The sequence below is a fragment of the Podarcis muralis genome, chromosome 3, assembly GCF_964188315.1.
Source record: "Podarcis muralis chromosome 3, rPodMur119.hap1.1, whole genome shotgun sequence".
In the NCBI taxonomy this organism is placed as follows: Eukaryota; Metazoa; Chordata; class Lepidosauria; order Squamata; family Lacertidae; genus Podarcis; species Podarcis muralis.
The window spans coordinates 108,504,826-108,527,143 of record NC_135657.1 but is presented as its reverse complement, the minus strand read 5'-3'; the positions used below and the strand labels follow the sequence as shown (position 1 = coordinate 108,527,143).

Sequence of the window (22,318 nt, the reverse complement as noted above, 5' to 3'; positions counted from 1 at the left end):
TGATGACACAGGGTGGATCTACACACAGGGGGAAAACCTGCTATGAATAAGTCAGAAATTAAATCATTGGAACAAAGGAAAAAATGCTATGTAAAAATCACATATATATTTTTTTGCTCTGCGGTGCCATCTGGAGTTGAATGTTTATAATGCATTCAAAACACTTAAAAAAAAAATAATACTAATGTAGCTGAGTCCCAAGAGTGAGATTACACATTTGGTTCAGGGTGGCTCTGGAAAGATATCTAATCCCAACCCAGGCAGTTGGGATTTTTAAAAATCTGGGATTTCTTCTCCTGCTGGAATAGACTGTGTTACCAGTTTCCATGCACTGGGTTTCACTGGCTATCACTGCCTATGCTTAAATTTAGTAATGCCACTGAAACTAGAAATTAGTCAGTTAATTAAGTCAAAATCTAGTGTGTTTGTAATTCTCGGCCTTTTGGAGAAGATCAAGTGCAGTACAGTTAACCCCTGATTGTAGAATGAGCCCTGACTCTGGTTCAATGAACGTTAACATTTTTCTAATTCGAACTGAGATTGATTATGAGTTAATTTATATTTTCTGTGCTTGCACAGTCAGCATGTAGATTTTGTGGGGGGTGGGGTAGCTAAATTCAAAGATGCTGCAAATTGTTGTTATAACTTTCAATTGAGTGTGTCATGCTGGATTCGGGATTCATTGAGATAATAATAATAATAATAATAATAATAATAATAATAATAATAATAATATAATAGGCATACCCTGCCCATCCGGCTGGGTTTCCCCAGCTACTCTGGGCGGCTCCCAACAGAATATTAAAAACACGATCAAACATCAAAGAAATAGTAATGAAGTGTGCATGCACACGAAAGCTTATACCCAGAACAAACTTAGTTGGTCTCTAAGGTGCTACTGGACAATTTTTTTTTATTTTTTTCAATAATATTTTTGACAGGGTGGCTTTGCCCATCAGCTACAGGCACCCTGGCCCAAGAATTCATCTGAGCAGAAATCCTGTTTAGTGGGTAGGTTTACTTATTTATTTAAGAAAATACTCAACACCAGAAAGCTAAAACACAGTATTAAATATTGAACCGTGGTTTATTTTGCAACTTCGGTATGATAGGCCCTAAAATGCAATGACCTTATCTTATGTGCAGCCATAAGGCATGATGGATTTTTCACTTTGCACTGAGGAATAGATTACATAATCAATGCATCCCAAATGGCCACTTACAGTTTCCCTTTCTAAACATGCAGTATTACCAAGGATTACTGGATGGAGAAATGTATCATGCGAACTGCTGGTACATGAGAATCTTTGCAGCAATTTCTGAGACCCTGATGGCTTCTACAGGGCACCGAAACTGCTGCAAAGGCCTGTCCGTTCCCATGAAGCTTCTCCCATGGGAAAGGGTTAAATGTGCAAGGACATTTTGAAGCTGTGGCTTGTAGTCAATGCTAGTTCTACCCACTGAAATCAATGCACACGACTAACATAGGCACCAGGGCCGTCTTAAGTATATCTGGTGCCATCATGCCAGAAGCTTTGCCAGGGCTGGAGGAGGCGGGCAGCGGCTGGAGGGCAGCTCCTCCGGCGGGGAAGAGGCTGAGGCTCTGGGCGCAGCGCTGCTTCAGTGAGGCTGGCGAGGGCAGGGAGCTGATGTCAGGAGGAGCCACATCCATCCTCTGCCTCTTCCCTGGTGCCCTCCAGAACTTGGCGCCCTGGCGTCCCGCGCCACTTGCCTCTATGGGCAAGATGCCCCTGATAGGCACATTGATTTCAATGGGTCTCCTCTTGAGTAGAACTTAGTTGGTATTCATAGGGACCATTAGACTGGCTACTTGGGGGTTCCATAATGCACCCCAGTGCAGCAGAAATAGAGATGGGGCCACACAGGGCCACTTTACTGGACCTGCTGGAACACCTGCTCCACTGGGCTCTTCCATCAACTACAGTGGTACCTCGGGTTAAGAACTTAATTCGTTCCGGAGGTCCGTTCTTAACCTGAAACTGTTCTTAATCTGAAGCACCACTTTAGCTAATGGGACCTCCCGCTGCCGCCGCACCGCCGGAGCACAATTTCTGTTCTCATCCTAAAGCAAAGTTCTTAACCCGAGGTACTATTTCTGGGTTAGCGGAGTCTGTAACCTGAAGCGTCTGTAACCTGAAGCATCAGTAACCCGAGGTACCACTGTATTTATTACCTGGCAGCAGTGATAACATCAGGCTGCAGTACAGGGAGTGGTGGGAAGCAGGGGCAATTATTATTATTATTATTATTATTATTATTATTATTATTATTATTATTATTATTATTATTATTATTATAATTTATATACCGCCTTATACCCGGGGGTCTCGGGGAGGTTCACAGAACAAAATCAAGATATAAAACCACAAAATACATAATAAAAATAAAAACGACAACCCAATAACTCCCCCCAAAAAACACACCCCACATTTTAAAAGGGCTTAGGATGACATTCAAATCAAGCAAAGGTCTGGTTGAAAAGGAATGTTTTTGCCTGGCTCCTAAAGGTGTATAATGAAGGTGCCAGGTGAACTTCCCTGGGGAGAGCATTCCACACATGGGGAGCCACTGCAGAGAAGGCCTGTTTTCATGTTACCACCCTCCGGACCTCTCAAGGAGGAGGCACACAAACAAGGGCCTCAGAAGATGATCTTGGGGTCTGGGTAGGTTCATATGGAAAGAGTATTCTTAAGGTATTGCAATCCTGAGCCATTTAAGGCCTTATAGGTCAAAACCAGCACTTTGAATTTACCCCAGAAACTAATTGGCAGCCAGCGCAGCCAGTGAGCAATCTGGCTGCTGAATTCTGCACTTCTCTGAGAAGCCAGATCCATTTGGCTCTTCCTTTCCATTTTAGCTTATCATTATAAGAACTGTCATGTGCCTGGGTTTGTTTGCTCTCCTCCTCCCTCCTCCTCCCTTTCCTTTTGTGCTGTTTCTTTTAGAGTGTAAGCTGTGCGTAGGGACAATCTTTGTTTTGCTTCATGGCATGTAAGCTGGCCCAGAAGTCTTTTTTTGCTTTGACGATAATGTGCTTCTGTTAATAAATGTTTGATGGAACGGTTGATAAAATGAATATATGTTGCTGTATGGAACAAAACACCAGTTGTACTTACCTCTGTTCCATAAGGCAGTCTGGAGATCACTTCAGGTGCCATCCAGTAGGGGGTTCCAACAAGTGATTTCCGTTTTGGAACGTCTTTTGAAACCTGGGCACAGAATCCAAAATCTGACAATTTTATCTGAAATGGAAAAAAAACACACCAAATAAATAACACATCAGATAAATAATCCAGTGAGCAGTGTTCAGACATATTTAGCAGATGCCCATCATTTTAGCTGTACAGTATTGATAATTCTCTGTTAAAACTAAGCAAGGCTCTGCTTTGGTAAGTGATGGAATTGCATATTTCCCAAAGTAGCCAAGATAAAGCTTACTGGGGAATGTGCATGAAGGTGTTAATACCATAGAGTAAGCTGTCCATCCAGACTTGGCTATGTCCACTTCCCCTCACCTTGGGAGGAACTAGGTAATCAAGCCTAGGAATATCTAGGAAAATCCTCAATGATACACTGGGCAATAGATATCGGTCATAATATAGATATGGAAGCATGGGAACGATTGTGGAATGTGGATATAAAATTTACAGCATGTTGTGGTTTAAGAGAAAATTGTATGAAAATTATATATCATTGGTATCTAACACTAAGTAAACTGACAAAAATGTATAAATCTAAATCAAACAAATGCTGGAAATGTAAAGAGAAAGAAGGTTGTTTTTACCATATGTGGTGGCCTTGTAGTAAGGTTAAAGCTTACTGGGAAATGATATATAATGAATTGAAAAGGATGTTCAAAGTAGCCTTTGTATATATAAAAAAACCCCAGAAGCTTTTCTTTTGGGAATTATAGGGCAGAACTACCTAAATTATAAGAAATTTATTGATGTATGCTACTACAGCAGCAAGAATGCTACTTGCCCAAAAGTGGAAAGAAGCAGAAGTCCCAGTAAAGGAAGAATGGATACAAAAACTTATGGAATATGCAGAAATGGTACTGGAAGAATAAGAAATCAAGAGAACAAACTTTTTTAAAAAAAGAATGGAAATGGTTTATTGAATGTTTACAGATAAATTGCAAACCGATAAAAACATTGGCAGGATTATTGGAATAACCTGCAGTTTCATAAGAGCATATATTTAAAGTAGATAATTAAATGAGCCAATTAAATGAATCTGAATATGCAGAAGATACTTTTTATAAAATAAATTCAAGGAACCGCAGAAAGAGGGGGAAGGAAGTGAAGCTCTGAAATATTAAATTGATTGTAAAATTAATGAAAAGTATAAAGCTGAAAAGTACAATTTTGGGGGAAAAAACCAACAGCACAAAGTAATCAAGATAAGGGGAAATGAATAAGGTTCATCCAGGGATGTGCTGAATGAAGACCGTTGGTTAGGCTGGGAGGGAATCTTGTCTGAAATCCTGGAAAGCAGTGTAGACAATGCAGAGCTAGATGGACCAATGGTAATACAGTAAGAAATTCATTTTGCAAGCACCTCCATCGTGTCTCGAGCCTTTTTTCTCTTGGCTTTAATATACTCTAATTACAATAGACATAGCATCTTAAAAAGTAGAGACATCACCTTGCCAACAAAGGTGCGTATAGTAAAAGCTATGGTTTTCCCAGTAGTGATGTATTGAAGTGAGAGCTGGACCATCAAGAAGGCTGATCGCTGAAAAATTGATGCTTTTGAATTGTGGTGCTGGAGGAGACTCTTGAGAGTCCCATGGACTGCAAGAAGATCAAACCTCTCCATTCTGAAGGAAATCAGCCCTGAGTGCTCACTGGAAGGACAGATCCTGAAGCTGAGGCTCCAAGACTTTGGCCACCTCATGAGAAGAGAAGACTCCCTGGAAAAGACCCTGATGTTGGGAAAGATGGAGGGCACAAGGAGAAGGGGACGACAGAGGACGAGATGGTTGGATAGTGTTCTCAAAGCTACAAAAATGAGCCTGACCAAACTGTGGGAGGCAGTGGAAGACAGGAGTGCCTGGCGCGCTCTGGTCTGTGGGGTCACGAAGAGTTGGATACGACTAAACGACTAAACAACAACGACAACACAATAGACATTATGTAAGCTCGCACAGCAGTTTGGCCAGCTCTGCTAGCAAAACAACGATGTACTTAGAGCAAAATGAGGAACTTTTCTTTTTATGAATTCATAGCAGAACCAGTTTTTTAGAATGTTATTGTCCATCCAGATAGCAGATAGCACCTATTGTGATACCCTGGCTTGTGATCGAACCCCAAGTCTTTGGGTTCTGTATGGGATCCAGAACAGAAAGTTGAAGGAAGAGTTAATAAGGAAGCTGCATAAATGGTTGCAATCGCAGAGACCAGCGTTTTATTATAAGCGTTGTCTGTCTGGTTTTTTGGCATCGGTGCGTACGTTACTTTTAATCAAGTTCTTCTTGCCCATTTCTCCTACCCCACGAGTTGAAAAAAAGAAAAGCGAAAGAATGGTTGCTATTTGTAAAACAAAGGCACCCATAAGCACAAGCTTCTTTTTATATCATTACAGAATAGATGCAGCCAAGGCAAGTTTTGGGTGCCAGATCCATTTCCCTTGCTGTAGGAGCGCAAAAAGGTTTTTGCATGTCGATTGCTCCTCTGAATAGATAAAAGAGATGCTCCTTTTAAAAAAAGAAGAGGAGGAGGAGGAAAAATAAAAGGATTATACAACCTCTCCTGACAAAATGTGCATTGTAGAGAGTAATAGGCATAATGAGGCTTTGTATGCATATCTACAAAGCAGAGGGGAGATGGCTTTTCATCAGCACCTTTTTTTTTTAAAAAAAAGCAAAACCGAAGAACATCTATTCATGATGATGGACATAATTTTCTTTCCTTTTTGATGTTGGTCCATCACTCTCTCTCAGAAACTCTGCAAGCGGTCAACTCTATCGCAACTGAGCAGCGGGTTTGTCAGTGATTGAGGGTGTGCACAGTCAACTTGAAACCCTGTGAAGTCAATAGGATTTTTGTGGGATGTAACATCACTGAAGCAGTCAGATACAACATTTCCTGTTTGCTCAGACTGGATACACAGGAGAGTGTTGCTCCAGACAGGGAGGATTTCCTGTCACACCTGATCTGGAGCATCCTTCCCCTGCGTGTGATCAGGTAGATGGGCATGATGATCCTGGCTGACCCTATAAAGGGGCTAGTCACACAGCCATCTTCCTCTTCCTCCCTTCCTTCTTACTCTTACCCTTGATGCCTTTTGCTGTCTGTTGGCTCTCAGCCAGCAGCATATGGGCTCACCCCCAACAGAGGATGAACCCACACTTTTCACTGTAATGGTAACTGCAAGCTAAAGCCTGCCTTCAGAACCATACGGTGAACTGAACTGATAAGTACGGTAAACCTCATCATGACTTTTAAAAGAAGACTGTTGTGTCATTATTGTTTTTAAGAGGGAACTAAAGCTGGACCACAAAGAAGGATGATCGCCAAAGAATTGGTGCTTTTGAATTATGGTGCTGGAGAAGACTCTTGAGAGTCCCATGGACTGCCAGAAGATCAAACCTATCCATTCTGAAGGAAATCAGCCCTGAGTGCTCACTGGAAGGACAGATCCTCCAATACTTTGGCCACCTCATGAGAAGAGAAGACTCCCTAGAAAAGACCCTGATGTTGAGAAAGATTGAGGGCTGAAGGAGAAGGGGACGACAGAGGACGAGATGGTTGGACAGTGTTCTTGAAGCTACCAGCATGAGTTTGACTAAACTGTGGGAGGCAGTGGAAGACAGGAATACCTGGCGTGCTCTGGTCCATGGGGTCACGAAGAGTCGGACACGACTAAACGACTAAACAGCAACAACAAAAGGGGATTTACCAGCAACAATCCAATCTGGACAAGCCAGACTGGATTGCTTAACTCAAATGATTCTCACGAATCCATCAACTAGCTTCCTACAACGTACAAGGGAATGTGCTCAGATACTAGCTCACCAGTGTGAGTGAGGAAGGATAATATTTAATCAATATATCCTCTCCTACTATCCTCAACATTCCAACAATTTTGGTAAGCCTAAGTGTATGCAGCCTGAATCCAGAAGGAACATTGAAAGATAAAGAATTATTTGGCAGTGGCAGCCAGCTGCATCTCTACTTCTTGGGGAACAAATGCTTGGCACAACCTTCCTAGGCCGTTTGATAACAGAAAGAGGTATATTTCAACCTTGAGTCGCCAGATGTTGTTGGATTACAACTCCCCCCATCCCCAGCCATCTTGGCCAGTGATTGGGGGGAAGGGCATCATTGCCCCAACAACTTCTGAGGATACAAGGTTGAAGAATGTAATAATAATAATAATAATAATAATAATAATAATAAGAATAAGAATAAGAATAAAATTTTTATACCCTGCCCATCTGGCTGGGAAAGCTAAGGAATATTGCGAGGTGATATACACAGAAATAAAAAAGATGCTAATGTTGACACACACACACACACACACACACACACACACACACACACACACCCCGCCCGGAGATGTTCCCTTTGGGTATAATAGAGGGTGAGATACCTAAGAATGCATTAAATCTGTTTCTTTATGCAACTGCTGCGGCCAGAATAGCCTATGCACAAATGTGGAAGGACAAAAAATGGTCCAACAAAAGAGGATTGCTAGAATAAGTTACAATATCTAGAGTTAGTGATGCTGACTGCAAAGATAAGAAACCAGGATGAGCATACCATAGGAGATGAGTGGGAAAACTTTGCAGATTATTTAAGAATTACAACAGTTATATAAATCCCCAAGTAAGACCAGACGTATGAGCAGCAGCTAAATTAACTAGAAGGAGTGGAAGGGAATGTAGCACAACTAAGAGTCGAAAGGAACCCATGGAGCAAGGTATGGGGAAGTCGAATAATGTAGAAGGATGAAGAAGAATATTGTGAAATGGATGTACCAATGTACTGTAAAAACATAAATAAAATCTTAAAAAAGAAGAATACTGTCACAAAAAGCTGCCATTAGACCTATACTTTTGTGAGCTTTCATGGTAGCAGAAAGGGGGCAGTCCTGAATTCTTATTTTGTTGTCATTCCAGCAGGTTCCATAAAGACAACAGAGAACGTGCCTGTTTAAGGGAAGGGAATTGCAAATGGCAGAGGCCACACAGTGAGACAAACTTTCAGGTGTTCTGATCCCAGGCTGTACAGGGGAAAACATAAAAAATACGTCCAAACCAACACTTTGAACAGGTAGCTAATTGGCAGCCAGCAGCCACACCTTTTCTCTGTAGCACTGGGAAGGAGAGGTAAGGTGCAGTTGAAAAGGAAACAGAAACCAAGTTTTATATGATCTGGCTGGGATCCAAAGCACTTTCAATGGCATTCCACTCGTGCCCATGGGGCTTTTCAGTTCAGCTCCCCCTTCCAGCAGCAGCCCCCCCCCTACAAGCCAAAGGACCGTGCAAAGCAGCAGGCCGCAAAGAAATGCCATTTTTTCTGCATGTACACAGAAGCTCTCCCTTTTCATGTTTGGGGCATGTTTCTGGCCTCAGTTTCCTATAATTGATTTCTGCGCAAAGTGTGTTCTCCTTCATAGAGAGCATGTGTTGCGGTGGGGTCTGAACAGACCACCCCTCTGTTGCTGGGCGGGTTAGTATGGATGACCATCCGTAGTGATTGGGCAGTTGGGTTGCTGGACAAATTTTGGTGTTGCCATTTAGGGGGACGGACCAAAGGTTATAAAATCAAGTCACGCAGCACTGACTGGGCTCTTTTGCTGCTTGCATTGGATCACCCGCCCGCCCACCCTAATCTAGGGCTATTGCATTGACTTTGCTATGCCTGTCATGGGGTCGTCTGCTTTTGGGGCAGGGGCCTGGTAGGAATTTTGTCCATTTGGCTGATTGACTGGTGCCATTTGGTTTTCGCCTACCAAATCATCACAACTTGTAAAGTTGCGGTTAGGCATTGGTTAAAAAAATTGGTTGGTGGAGGGGTAAGCGCCTGCCCCTCCAATGCTGCTGCGGAAAGGGAATTCCATTAAAGGAATCCAGGGGCTTGCCATTCATTCGTCCGTATCCCTGAATGGGGCTTAGGGCTGTGCAAGCTCCCGGGAGCATGCGGGGGGGGGGGGGGGGGATGAGGGCCTGGTGCCTGGCTCCATGCTCTCCCCAATATTGTTTTCTCTCACTGGCTTTTGCTGGAATCCGGAAGTCAGTTCTGCCCCTGGGTGTGGGGACGGATAGTCATAACCAATGCCTAAGCAACCACTCACATGTATGTATTTTAATCAAGTTGTGGCCAAAATTATGCCAAAAACCTTAAGCAAAAATTATGTGTGAATTGTGAATTATTTAGGGGTGGCTTGGGGGACCTCGACACGCAAAACCCAGAGTTATGTTCTATGAGGCAATATCCAAAAGAAGAAGAAGAAGAAATTGTACAACACAAAAACATGCTCATGTTGTGAACTGCACTGAGATCTGTGGATGAAGATTGGTATATTTTTAAAAGAGTTTCAGGCTAGAGGAAGATTTTGACTCATAGAGGGAACCAGGAATATCCATTGTTCTCCTCCGAGTCACTGCCTTTTGCACTTTCCCCTTCCACAAAACACATTTTCTTATGCCCTCTCCTTTTTGGAGTATCTCTGGTATGGATACTCCAAAAAGGATCCTCCATGGAGAGGAAAAAGTGTGGGAATGCCATGATTTTGAGGAGCACCTCATATGACAAAGATGGAGGTACAGGAAGCTTTCTATCCCCATTAAGCAACACCTATAGATGAGCCCCTAGTTTACAGATGAGTCTGTGCAGTAGACAAAATTAATTCATAATAATAAATCAACTGCTGAGAAACTTACTCGCCCGTCACTTGTGAGAAGTATAGAGTCGCTCTTTATATCCCGGTGAATGACTCCTTGGTTGTGCAGATAGGACAGTGCTCTTAGGACAGACAGACAGACAGTAGCAATCTGTTCTTCGTTCATTCTGGAATTTTTAAAAGAAAGCAACACATGGAAACAAATCCTGCTGTAGTGTTTTCATCTGCTTCAACTCCCATCATCCCTGACCACTGGCCATGCCGGCTAGGAACGATGGGAGTTGTAGTCCAACAACATCTGGGGACCCATGGTTGAGAAAGGCTGTTCCATTTGGTGGGAACAGGCAGGGAACAGGGGCACTAGGGAAGCAAGTCTAGAGTAATAGTGATGTCTGCCGCTTCCAGGAACTCTTCTCATTATGAGACTTTTGAGGGTGAGCAGAGAGTTTGTTTGGATCCTGGGTGAGAACTCGGAGACTCAGAAGGAAGGAAAATTAATTGACATTGATTTATATACATTAGTCACTTTGCATTAATGGAACACTTTAACATGTAACGGTGCAATTTTGTAATATTTAAATTGTCTGTTTTTTTAAAGCTTTTTGTACAGCGCTTAGAGATGTTTTCAACATATTAAGTGGTATAGAAATTAAATAATAATCCATCAATCTAATTTTTGTTTTTATTAAATTGTTTTGACATAACATAAATGGGCGGTAGCTCATTTGGTAGATGCTTAATCTCAGAGTTGTGGGTTCAAGTCTCACATTGCGTAAAAGAGTCTTGTACTGCAGGGAGTTGCACTAGACCTCATGGTCCCTTCCAACTCTATGATTCCGTGATTTTATGAACAACTTCGTTATACAGATAAGTTTGAGTTCACACACACACCCCAAATTATAATGAGTTGAAAGTTGAGCATAAGGTTCACTCCCCACCCCTTTTCCTCACAGCAACCCTGTGATGTAGATCAGGCTGGCCAAAAGTCCCCCAGTGAGATTCATTGCTGCAGGTGAAGGAATGGGTTTCCCAAATCTAAAATCTGACTGTGCAGTCAGTCTGAAACAGGCCCCAAAATCCCATTTTTCCTTCTCCACTAGCTAAAATGCATTAACTTGAGCACTTGAGCCAAGAACCCAGCTGTATAAACAAAGCTCTCTCCTTTATCAGTCCATGACGCCTAATGAATGGCCTTGTCCATTCCAAAGTGGAGCAGGGATGACACATCTGGGTCTTATCTTACTTCCTGACCACAATGATGCACAGACCTTGTCCGGGAACGGTGCCAGGAGTGTTCTCAGAGTTGGTGACCTCCTGCCCCAAGATAAGAGTATAGGAACAGGAACAACCTTTTATGGTCAGGAATACCGGAACAGGAATATCTGTTTATGGTCATGGATGTCAACTTACGTGTATAAGCTGACGTGGTTGGATTCCTGGGGAAGGGGGGAGAGGGTGCCTGGAGGATATATATACTGCATGAAATTTCTCATTTCTTTGGACTTGTTGTCAACTGACCACGCAAGTGCCTTCTGCTATCCGGAGAGCAGAATAAACTCTTTCTCTGAACCAAACCTCGGTGTCATTTGACTTCCTTTCTCCCTCCCGGGAGCAACGCAAACCCCACCAGTCAGTATAGTCTAATAAGGCTACAGAAGTGGGATCTGAACCCTGGTCTCCCAGGTCCTAGTCTTAAACTCTTACCATCCCACTGGCAAATACTTGTGAGCACTCAAGACAAGGATGGAGCCAACACTGCTTGTTCAGATTGCCATCGTGAAGACAGGGAGTGCGGGCAGATGAAGACTCCCAACATCTCTTGCCTAATGAATGGTCAGTAGCTAATCGCAACCCTGGCTGTGGTCAAGCCATCAGGTCAGTAGCTAATCGCAACCCTGGCTGTGGTCAAGCCATCAGGCATGATGAACATTTTGCCCACTGTGGCCTCGTGTTAAAGGTAAAGGTAAAGGGACCCCTGGCCATTAGGTCCAGTCGTGGCCGACTCTGGGGTTGCGGCGCTCATCTTGCTTTATTGGCCGAGGGAGCCGGCGTACAGCTTCCGGGTCATGTGGCCAGCATGACTAAGCCGCTTCTGGCGAACCAGAGCAGCGCACGGAAACGCCATTTACCTTCCCGCTGGAGCGGTACCTATTTATCTACTTGCACTTTGACGTGCTTTCAAACTGCTAGGTTGGCAGGAGCAGGGACCAAGCAACAGGAGCTCACCCCGTCATGGGGATTCAAACCACGACCTTCTGATCGGCAAGTCCTAGGCTCTGTGGTTTAACCCACAGCGCCACCCACTGCAAAGCCTTCAATGAAACCTTAGAGAGATGGCCATAAAATGTTCAAATAACAAGAAAGGAGTGCTTCTAATGAATCCCGGCCCTAATGACAGCACTTAAGAGTTTTCTGGAAGCATCTGTTTGCAATTAAATGCCTGTCAAAATATTTGGCACGGTGACTAACAGTTCAGAAAATAGCTCCTAATGAAAGCTACAAGATATTTTTTTTAGCATTTGGGCTGAAGCGGGTCTTTAAAATAGCCACAGCAGAAAAGTTACAGAGCAAATGAGATTGTGCCCTGTTTGAGAATCAGCTAGTGTACAGAATTAAGCACACAGACTTCCAAGTTCCTCAGGCACCAGCACATCCATGTTGGAAATCAAGCCTGGCAGACTCCCACACTTCCTTTGTATCTTACTGATACATCTGATGGTACAACCAAACTATGTTTAGCAAATTCACAGGTTGCCATGGAAATGACAAGGCAATGAATAGGAATTAGCAGGATAGGATGTACCCAATGTGTATGGCTCCCTCCAACTAGTCTTCCTCTGTTGTTGTTGTTGTTGCTGCTGCTGCTAATGATAGAATGGCATAATGTGTTGACTTAATGCTAATGCCAAATCCTTTCGTCCCTTCTCACCATTTTACAAACTTTACCTTCCTCTGTATGCATGCGGATGCTCCATGTACAGGGGTTCAATTCATTGATGTAAAGGTAAAGGACCCCTGGTTGGTTAAGTCCAGTCAAAGGCGACTATAGGGTGCGGCGCTCATCTTGCTTTTCAGGCCAAAGGAGCTGGTGTTTGTTCACAGACAGCTTATCAGGTCATGTGGCCAGCATGACTAAACTGGTGCAATGGGACACCGTGATGGAAGCCAGAGAGCATGGAAATGCCGTTTACCTTCCCGCCACAGTGGTACCTATTTATCTACTTGCACTGGAATGCTTTTGAACTGCTAGGTTGGCAGGAGCTGGGACAGAGCAACGGAAGCTCACCCCATCGCGGGGATTCAAACCGCCAACCTTCCGATTGGCAAGCCCAAAAGGCTCAGTGGTTTAGACCACAGAACCACCCATGCCACCCTGATGTAGTGAGATCAAGCCAGTTTCAGCAATTGGGGAAAGCTCTTGCAGGCAGCCAAACCATGGTGCAAACTATCAGATGCCTGGAAGGGTTGGCTTGTCTTAAAACGTACCCATTTCATGCAGCTTACCTGGTGTGAGTCACTATGTCGGTCAAAGCACCACCTTCCAAAAACTCCATAACAACCCACAGCTCATCTCCCACAAGGTAGCTGTTGTACATGTCGACCACGTTCTCGTGATGATAGTCCCTCATTATTACAACCTTAAAGAACAGAAGAGGAGAACCTCTGAATGGTGTGCTAATGGGTTTTTGCGCATCTGTTGTTTTTTAATTCACATAGGCCAAATTGTAAATACATTTTTTTATAAAACAGCAGCCGCAACACACACACACACATCTTTAAAAAAGAGTTTTAATCTGAATTATCAGCCAAATAACATTGAACTAAAACATTGACCTTGAACTAAAACGAAATCCTTATGTGGAACTGGGCTTTAGGTATATGTTTGGTCGAAGCACACAAATCCTGCCTGGTAACTCTGGACAGTCTTCCCCCAGTGAATTAAAAAAGTGACTTGCAATGTGAAGTGATGGGTTTATGATTGTGCAAAGGGTTCCTGTGCCCACAGCAAATGTGTAGAAGTAGAATTTGAGGCGGGTGCAAGTTGGATTGAATTAAGCTGCTGAAATGCCTCTTCCCTAAACTATGAAAGATGCAACACAGGAGCGCTGTTCTCCTTTGCATCTTGCTGGCAAATGGAGAGAAAGAAAGCTTGCCCTGTATAGGCAAAACTTGGCTCTCTGAATCATGAATTGTACATTTAAGGAAGGTGGCATGAATGCTTTGGGAAGACAGGGAATGGGAATGGGCTGGTCCCATCTGAGTGGCACTCTATGACCACTGCCAGCACTGCAGCAGATGGTCTGGTGCCAGCATCTACCCTCAGAGAAGAGTGGTAGCATGGGGGCAGAACATGTACTTTGCATGCAAAACGTCCCAGGTTGCATTCCTGGCATCTACTGTAAGGGCAGGGACAGACTGCGAGAAGTGAGGTTACAGGGAACCAGGCAGAGGGCCTTCTTGGTGGTGGCACCCACCCTGTGGTACGGCCTCCCATCAGATGTCAAGGCAATAAGCAACTATCTTACTTATAAAAGACACCTGAAGGCAGCCCTGTTTAGAGAAGTTTTTAATGTTTAATGCTGTATTGTGTTTTAATATTCAGTTGGGAGCCGCCCAGAGTGGCTGGGGAAATTATTATTAGACTCCGTTTCTGAAAACCTCAGAGACCCACTCCAGTTAGCGCGGACAATATTGAGATAGATAGATAGATAGAGGAACTGTTGGTTGTGTAAGCCGGTGTCCCCAGGACTCTGGAGAGCACCTTGATCTTTTTGGACCTCCTTGCTTTAGCTTCCTGAACGCAACTTTTCCTTCATCGCCTTTGGCAACTTAGAATGAGATTAGCAGCTTCTGGGGGCAGTTGCCAATAAGGGCTGTTGAAGGCTCTGTTTCGTTTGGAGCTAAGGAGATAGTGGGTTGGGGGGAATAAATGTTTTTGTTACATAATGATGGGAGAAGGGTGACTAAATCAAAGCAATGGCTTCTGTGTATGGTTTCTAGCTAAGCCCTCTGTAAACTTTACATCACACAGACATCCAACAGCTCACAGAGCTGTCTTTCAAGACACGTGGATAGAGAATATGCCTTTTAATGATACTTTGTCCAATTCAGTGCCATCCTTAAGACCAATTAGAATTGATGGGCACAATCCGGAGGCACGCTTCCCTCTAATTTTATTTTTATTACGTTTCTAGCCCACCTTTCTTCCAAGGAGCTCAAGATGTCACGACCAGTTCTCCTCGTTCCCCATGGCTTCCTTAAAGGTAAAGTAAAGGTACCCCTGACCGTTAGGTCCAGTCGCGTACGACTCTGGGGTTGTGCGCTCATCTTGCTCTATAGGCCGAGGGAGCCGGCGTTTGTCCGCAGACAGCTTCTGGGTCATGTGGCCAGCATGACTAAGCCGCTTCTGGCGAACCAGAGCAGTGCATGGAAACACCGTTTACCTTCCCGCAGGAATGGTACCTATTTATCCATTTGCACTTTGACGTGCTTTCAAACTGCTAGGTTGGCAGGAGCAGGGACCGAGCAATGGGAGCTCACCCCGTTGCGGGGATTCGAACCGCCGACCTTCTGATCGGCAAGTCCTAGGCTCTGTGGTTTAACCCACAGCGCCACCCGCATCCCACACATGGCTTCCTTATCTCTACTTAAAACGAATGGGCACAATCTAACAGCGTGCTCAAGCCCAGTTGAAATCAGTAGGGTGGAAGCACCTTCCCACACTTCCAAAATGGCTTACCTCGTTGAAGAGCAGTTCCCTCCTTTGCTGCTTCCTGAGATCCATCTTCTTCACTGCAACTTGCTTCCCCGTGTGCTTCTCTGTGGCAATGCAAACGATACCAGTGGAGCCTTCCCCGATTTTGATGAAGTTGTCCAGGTACTCCCGAGGGTCACCAGGGCTGACCACCAGCTGCAAGGCTGCTCGGAACTGCTCGTGAGAGACCCGGGAGGGCTGTTGGTCTGAGGAAGAGCCCCAGCTTGGTGGAGGATAAGCACTTGAAGTGATGCTTGGGGAGCTTGGGTAAGAAGCTGTGGAAATGTAATGTGAGCTTGGCTGGAGAGAAGGCTGGTGGTGATAGTGGGAGAATTTGTGATAGACTGCTGGGTACTGGTAGCCACTGCCTGAATACGTGACTTTGCTTTGACTTTGAGGTAGCTTGGTTGGGCCTCGAGGGTAAGTGTCTGACCCAGACAGCGGTGGGCTTACAACCATCTGTGCTCGATCATAATCCAGCTGTGAAAAGAAGCAAGTCAACAGGTAAGCGTGGTTTCACGTAAATTGAAAGACCTACACTGGCTCCCGGTACGTTTCCGAGCACAATTCAAAGTGTTGCTGCTGACCTTAAAAGTCCTAAAAGGCCTCAGCCCAGTATACCTGAAGGAGCGTCTCCACCCCCATCGTTCAGCCCGGACACTGAGGTCCAGAGCCAAGGGCCTTCTGTTGGTTCCCTAACTGTGAGAAGTGAGGTTACAGGGAACTAAGCAGAGGGCCTTCTCAGTAGGGGTGCCCGCCCTGTGGAATGCCCTCTCACCAGAGGTCAAGGAAAAAACAGCGATCTGAAGACATCTGAAGGCAGCCCTGTTTAAGGAAGCTTTTAATGTTTGATATTTTATCGTGTTTTTAATATTCTGTTGGGAGCCACCCAGATGGGCAGAGTATAAATTATTGTTATTATTATTATTATTATTATTATTATTATTATTATTATTATTATTATCTTCATTGTGGTCCATAGACCCACAAAACAGTTTCAAAACAAGATACAGTTAAAACAAACAAACAACACGCGAAAGAGACTGACGTAGTAATTTTGTTACGTCTTCCAGAGCATGATGGTCTTTGTTTCTTGTGACCTCTGAAAGAAACTTTGCCACAGTCAGTGTATATTATTATTATTATTATTATTATTATTATTATTATTATTATGAGTGTTTCCCAAATAATGACAGGACGTGATTGCTCTTGTGGCATCTCTCAAGTTGGGCCATCTGAGCTGGCCATCTCCCTACTCAATACATCTCTCAGGAACCAAATGCTGGCCCCTACTAAGTGGGTAGCTTGGTTAGAACCAATTGGTACTTGGCGGTACCAATAATGCCAAGGTTGCAGGTTCGATCCCCACATAGGGCAGCTGCGTATTCCTGCACTGCAGGGAAGGGTCCCTTCCAACTCTACCATCTATGATTATATGCTACTTGTTTCAACCAATACACAGTAATCTCTTTCAATGAAACACCTTATTTCAAGAAGAGTAAATCCCACAGTTCAGTGGTTAGGGAAGGGAGCAACTGATGGCTGCAGCTGGAAGCAACTGGTTGAACTCTGGTGCAGGTAGATTGCAGGCAACTGTCCTTCATAGGGAGGGTCACAGGTTCGTGGACAGCAAATGCTTTGGATACCTAAGATCCCAGGTTGAAACCCTGGCATCTCCAGTTAAAAGGATCTTTGATAGCAAGGGTGGGAAATATTTCTGCCTGTACCCTTGGGGACCATCAGGCAGTTGGCACAGGTGACACTTGGTTAGATGGGCCAGTAATCTGATTTAGAACAAGGCGTCTTCAAATATTACTGACTTCCTGCTTTTCCAAGACGGCTATTTCTCTGACTTTAGTAGAGATAATTGCAGCCGATTCTACAGAAGCCAGATGGAGGGGAGGAACCTGTGGCTGAACTCCAACTTCCACCAACCCTGACCACTGGCCACGTTGGCTGCGTCTGATATGGAGGTCCACTGGCTTCTCATCCTTGGTCTTCAGACATAGCCTTCAGACCATGGGCACAATCCACAAAGAAATTGTCCTGCACAATCTGCATTGAACTATCGCAGGTCCCATTCATCTCAAGTTCAGGAGAACTTCCCACTAGATTTCACCCTACATTTGTGTCCTTCTACCATGGGTTGCAGAAGAAGAAGAAGAAGAGTTTGGATTTGATATCCCGCCTTTCACTCCCCTTCAGGAGTCTCAAAGCGGCTAACAATCTCCTTTCCCTTCCTTCCCCACAACAAACACTCTGTGAGGTGAGTGGGGCTGAGAGACTTCAAAGAAGTGTGACTGGCCCAGGGTCACCCAGCAGCTGCATGTGGAGGAGCGGAGACGCGAACCCGGTTCCCCAGATTACGAGACTACCGCTCTTAACCACTACACCACACTGGCTCTCTACTAAACACACATTGTGTGTTGCATAGCTACTAAACACACATTGTAGGTTGCATAGCTGCTTCCGCAGCACATGTTCTCTTGTATACTGGAATTGCAAACCTGTGCACAGTTAAGGCAGGTCTCATTGACTTGAGCAGGATTTTAGGAGTCCCATTATGTACCTTATTCACAGCTCAGGTCTTTACAGTTATTCAACCCTATAGCAGATATGCCAGTCTCAGCACCTTTCTTAACTGGCAAGATCTCCTCATCAGTGGAATGTGACCATATTGTCACTCTCCAGAACTACAGTGACTATTGTCCTATCTGAAGCAGTCTGGGTTTTTCTTGCATTTTTATTCAGCCCAAATCCGGGGTGCTGACTTACACCCCCACACACAAATTGGGGGGGGCGGGTGGAATCATGTGATGTCGGGGGGGGGGGCAGAGGGTGAAAATCACCTTCCATGCCTCCCCCCCCCCCACCTGGTAGGCCAGAGTTCACCCAGCAGGCCAGTGTTCAGTCCCCTCAATATGGGGGGGTCAGCCCCCCGCCTAGAAATATTGAGGGGGCTGAAGCCCCTTCTGCCCTCTATAGTTGGCACCCCTGGTTGAAATCATCTACTGGTAGAATCTGACCCTACAGACCAAATCTTTTTTAAATCCAGTTACCTTTTGGCCAACTCTTTCCAGGCAGAGATCCATGCCTTAACACTCCACATCTGAGCATTTCTGGGCTGGTTCCCCCCCCAAAAAGCTTTCCCCACAACCCCCCCTTTAAAGCTGAATCAGAGCAAATGTCATTTCAGATCTCCCACAGACTGATGTTTGCTTCGATTGTGAGGTTTTCACAGTGGAAGCTCTAGAGCAGCCTTTCTCAACCTGTGGGTCCCCAGATGTTGTTGAACTACAACTCCCATCACCCCTAGCTAGCAAGGCCAGAACTCAGGGGTTATGGGAGTTGTAGTCCAACAACATCTGGGGACCCACAGGTTGAGAACCGCTGCTCTAGAGCCACAAGAAAAAGGTGTTTGGACATGGAGCTTTAAAGAGCAGACTATGCCTGGAAAGAGTGGAGAAAAGCTTAGTGTGGATAAGACCTTTCCCTTTCATACTGTTAATAGGAAGAAGTTCCTTTCATCTGGCCAGCCACTACTGATTCTAGCTGTCCGTGGTTTGAGCAGAACAGCTGCTGCTGCTGCCCAGTCATTCTGAGAGCAGGAGGGAACACAACACAGTGCAAAGAGCATGTGCCACGTAAATTTCTGATACATTCTCTCCCGCACCCCCTGTAATGAGTGTGAATAAGCGTTTCTTGATGGGGTTAGAGGGGATATTATTGCGCAACATTTATTGGCATTCTGAAGCCTGTGAAGCAACACAGCTTCCTATCAAATGAAAGTCCACCGTGACAGATTGATGCAGCAACATCTGTTTGTACAACACGCAACCAATTTCCCTGACTATTCCCCTTGTTTTACTAGTCAGGAGATGTTTCATACTGCCCACAACAGTTCAGAAATAGCTTAGTTTACAACCCAGTCTTCAGAACAGAAATTCTCCCAACCCCCCTGTGAATTTGCTTCCCTAATTGCAGAATCGTAAGTCTTGGGCTAAGAGGGATTGTATCCTTGTCAAAACTTTGCCTCATTGCTGGCATTTTCATGTGCCTAAGGATAACAATTTATCAGAGGCCATACATTAAGTCAGGGGTGGTGGAATCTGCGGCCTTCTAGATGTTGTTGGACTCCAATTCCCATCAGCCTAAGCAAGCATGGCCAATGGTCAGGGATGATGTGAGTTGTAGTCCAAGAGGGCTGCAGGTTCCCTGCTCCTGCATTAAGCTCAAAAAGAATGAAATTGCAATGAGTTGCTTTAGCAGGTTCCTGGAAATGAATGGCGATGTCCATTCTACCACATACTAGATTATCAACTAAAGGTTTCATTGTAGATGTAAAATAATTTGCGATCTGATTAACCTTTGGGACTGAAAAGAACCAGACAAAAGCTAGCTGCTGGATAGCTCAGCCAATAGAGCATGAGGCTCTTAATCTCAGGGTTTTGAGTTGTGAGAAGACTCCTGCATTGCATCTATGATTCTAAAATCAAAAGCACGAGGCTACTGAAAGTAGCTGAGTACAGGCCATTTGACGAGAATCAGGCTTAAAATAGCCTTTTAAGATGGCAGATATCTGGTAGGAGAGGATGGGAGTAGAGTCAAGCAACACTTAGAGAGCCCTGGGTTAGCCACCCCTGCCTTATGGGTAAACTGCTGTGATGCCAGTGATTCTGCATGGAGCCTAAATATCCTTGGTTCAAGACATCCTTTGACCTGTTTGGGTGGTCTTAGCACCTCTGAACATTTTAGTTTCTTACTCCACAAAAGGATGTTGTACAGCGGAGGGAAATGCGGACAACAGCAGGTGATACGATCAGGAGGCTGGAACATCTTTCCTACGAGGGAAGGTGAAAGTTTTCAAGGGAAAGGGTGTGTGTGTGTGTGTGTGTGTGTGTGTGTGCGTGTGTGTGTGTTTGAAGAATGGTGTTCACAAATAAAACTGAATGGCAGTAGATTCCATTTTGATAAGAGCGAGGACATATTCACCAAGCACATAATTCAATTATGGAATTGGCTGTCATGTGGTGATGACTACTGGTTTAGATGGCTTTAAAAGGGGAGTGTTGAACAAGTACACAGAAGACAGACCTCTAAATGGGGCTTTATGAGGTAATCTGTGCTGGATACCAGTTTCTGTTGAGAGGGGAACAGCTGGAGAGAGGTCTATTGCCTTCATCTTCTTCTTGTGGGCTTTCTGGTCAATGTAAGAAACAGGACGCTTGGCTACATGGACCTTCAGTCTGATCCAACATGGCTGTTCTTATGTTCTTCACAGTATGAGCTATAGGTGACTGAAGCTACCAATGGTCCACTGAAATCAGTGCCAATGTTTCAATATGTCATTTCTAAACCTGAATCTATCACAATAGCACAATGAGGAAAGGCCACAGCTCAGTGGTAGAACATCTGATTTGCATGCAGAAGGTCCTAAGGCATCTCCAGGAAGGGCTGCTGTCAGTCAGAAAGGCATTATTGAGCTAGATGGACCATTGGTCTGACCATGTGGCCATTGGTCTGACCATATGGACCATACAGCAGCTTTGTATGTTCTTAATACAATGGACCTAGAACTTCCTTGTTCTCAGAAGGTGTTTTAACTCAAGTATTTTATTTATGCTTGATTTAAAAGCTGTTTACCTTAATGCTGTTTTTAGGATAAATACTTTTCTCTAGGCATATGAAGCCGCCTCCCAGTGGGTGAAATTTGAGTCTTTCTTGATTATAGCATTGGTTCTCTAAGGTCTAAGGTTTTGATAGTACCAGCTACCATAAGCCCTTGAACTGTCGATGTCAGGGAATGAACTAATATGGGCTTGAACAAAGGGTCCTTCTTTCAGCATTTTTTTAAAAAGCCACTTTTCATGTGGTTTTACAATGTTTAACTTTATTTAAATATTATTCTAATTAATGGATGGATGGATGGATGGATCAATTGGGTGAAATCCAAAAAGCTGAACTTATTAACAATCTTTAACTGGTGGAGAGTACCACTAGCAAAGACTCAAAACCAAAAGATGTAGCATCTCCACATAACCTGTAGGAACAGATAATTCACAGGATTGATGGTCCAGGCATTCCACGTTTGGATGAAGAGATATTGGAAAAATAGTTCCCCAGCTGCCTTTATAATGTTACAAAGCTGTGTATCTGGCAAAATGAAAACGTAGTCCATGTTTGCTGGGGGTTAGGCCAGCATGCCCAATGGCAAGGGATTATGGGGATTGTAGTCAACAATATCTGGAGAGCAAACGTGGGTCCCCAACTCTTGTTGGACTACAGTTCCCATCATCCATGACCACTGGTATTGCTAGGTAGGGATGATAGGAGTTGTAGTCCAACAACAGCTGGGGACCCAATTTTGAGAAGCACTGTGCTAACCCCTGGGGTGCGGTTGTATATTTATGTGTGTAATCTCCAATCAGTAGCATACATGCAACTTGAGTGAAGTATGTGTATATAGCACAGAATATCACACAATATGATTTCATCCCTGAGGGAATTTATAAGATGGGCATATCAAATAGGAGCTCAGCCTCTTTTTAAAAGGAGCCTTCTCAAGGAAAAATACAGGAGTTAGCCATTTCCTGAATTATTTCCTAAAATGACCAACTCTTTTTAAAAAAATCCTATTGTTTAAATCAAAAAGTCAAAAAGAAATTAAATCAGTTGCAGTCTTTGCAAGAT

General features: G+C 44.2%; 1 protein-coding gene across 6 annotated transcripts in view; it reads right to left on the bottom strand.

The window, feature by feature from the left end:
* The window catches only part of PAK5 (p21 (RAC1) activated kinase 5), a 128,769-nt gene that overhangs the window by 5,007 nt on the left and 101,444 nt on the right, over window positions 1–22,318 (bottom strand). For all 6 annotated transcript variants that reach the window (XM_028722215.2, XM_028722218.2, XM_028722216.2 and 3 more), the window contains 4 exons: window positions 15,614–16,108; window positions 13,378–13,511; window positions 9,914–10,040; window positions 3,138–3,263 (listed from right to left, as the gene is read on the bottom strand). In XM_028722215.2, the coding sequence (XP_028578048.1) occupies window positions 3,138–3,263; window positions 9,914–10,040; window positions 13,378–13,511; window positions 15,614–16,108 (882 nt within the window). The remainder of the gene's footprint in view (window positions 1–3,137; window positions 3,264–9,913; window positions 10,041–13,377; window positions 13,512–15,613; window positions 16,109–22,318) is intronic.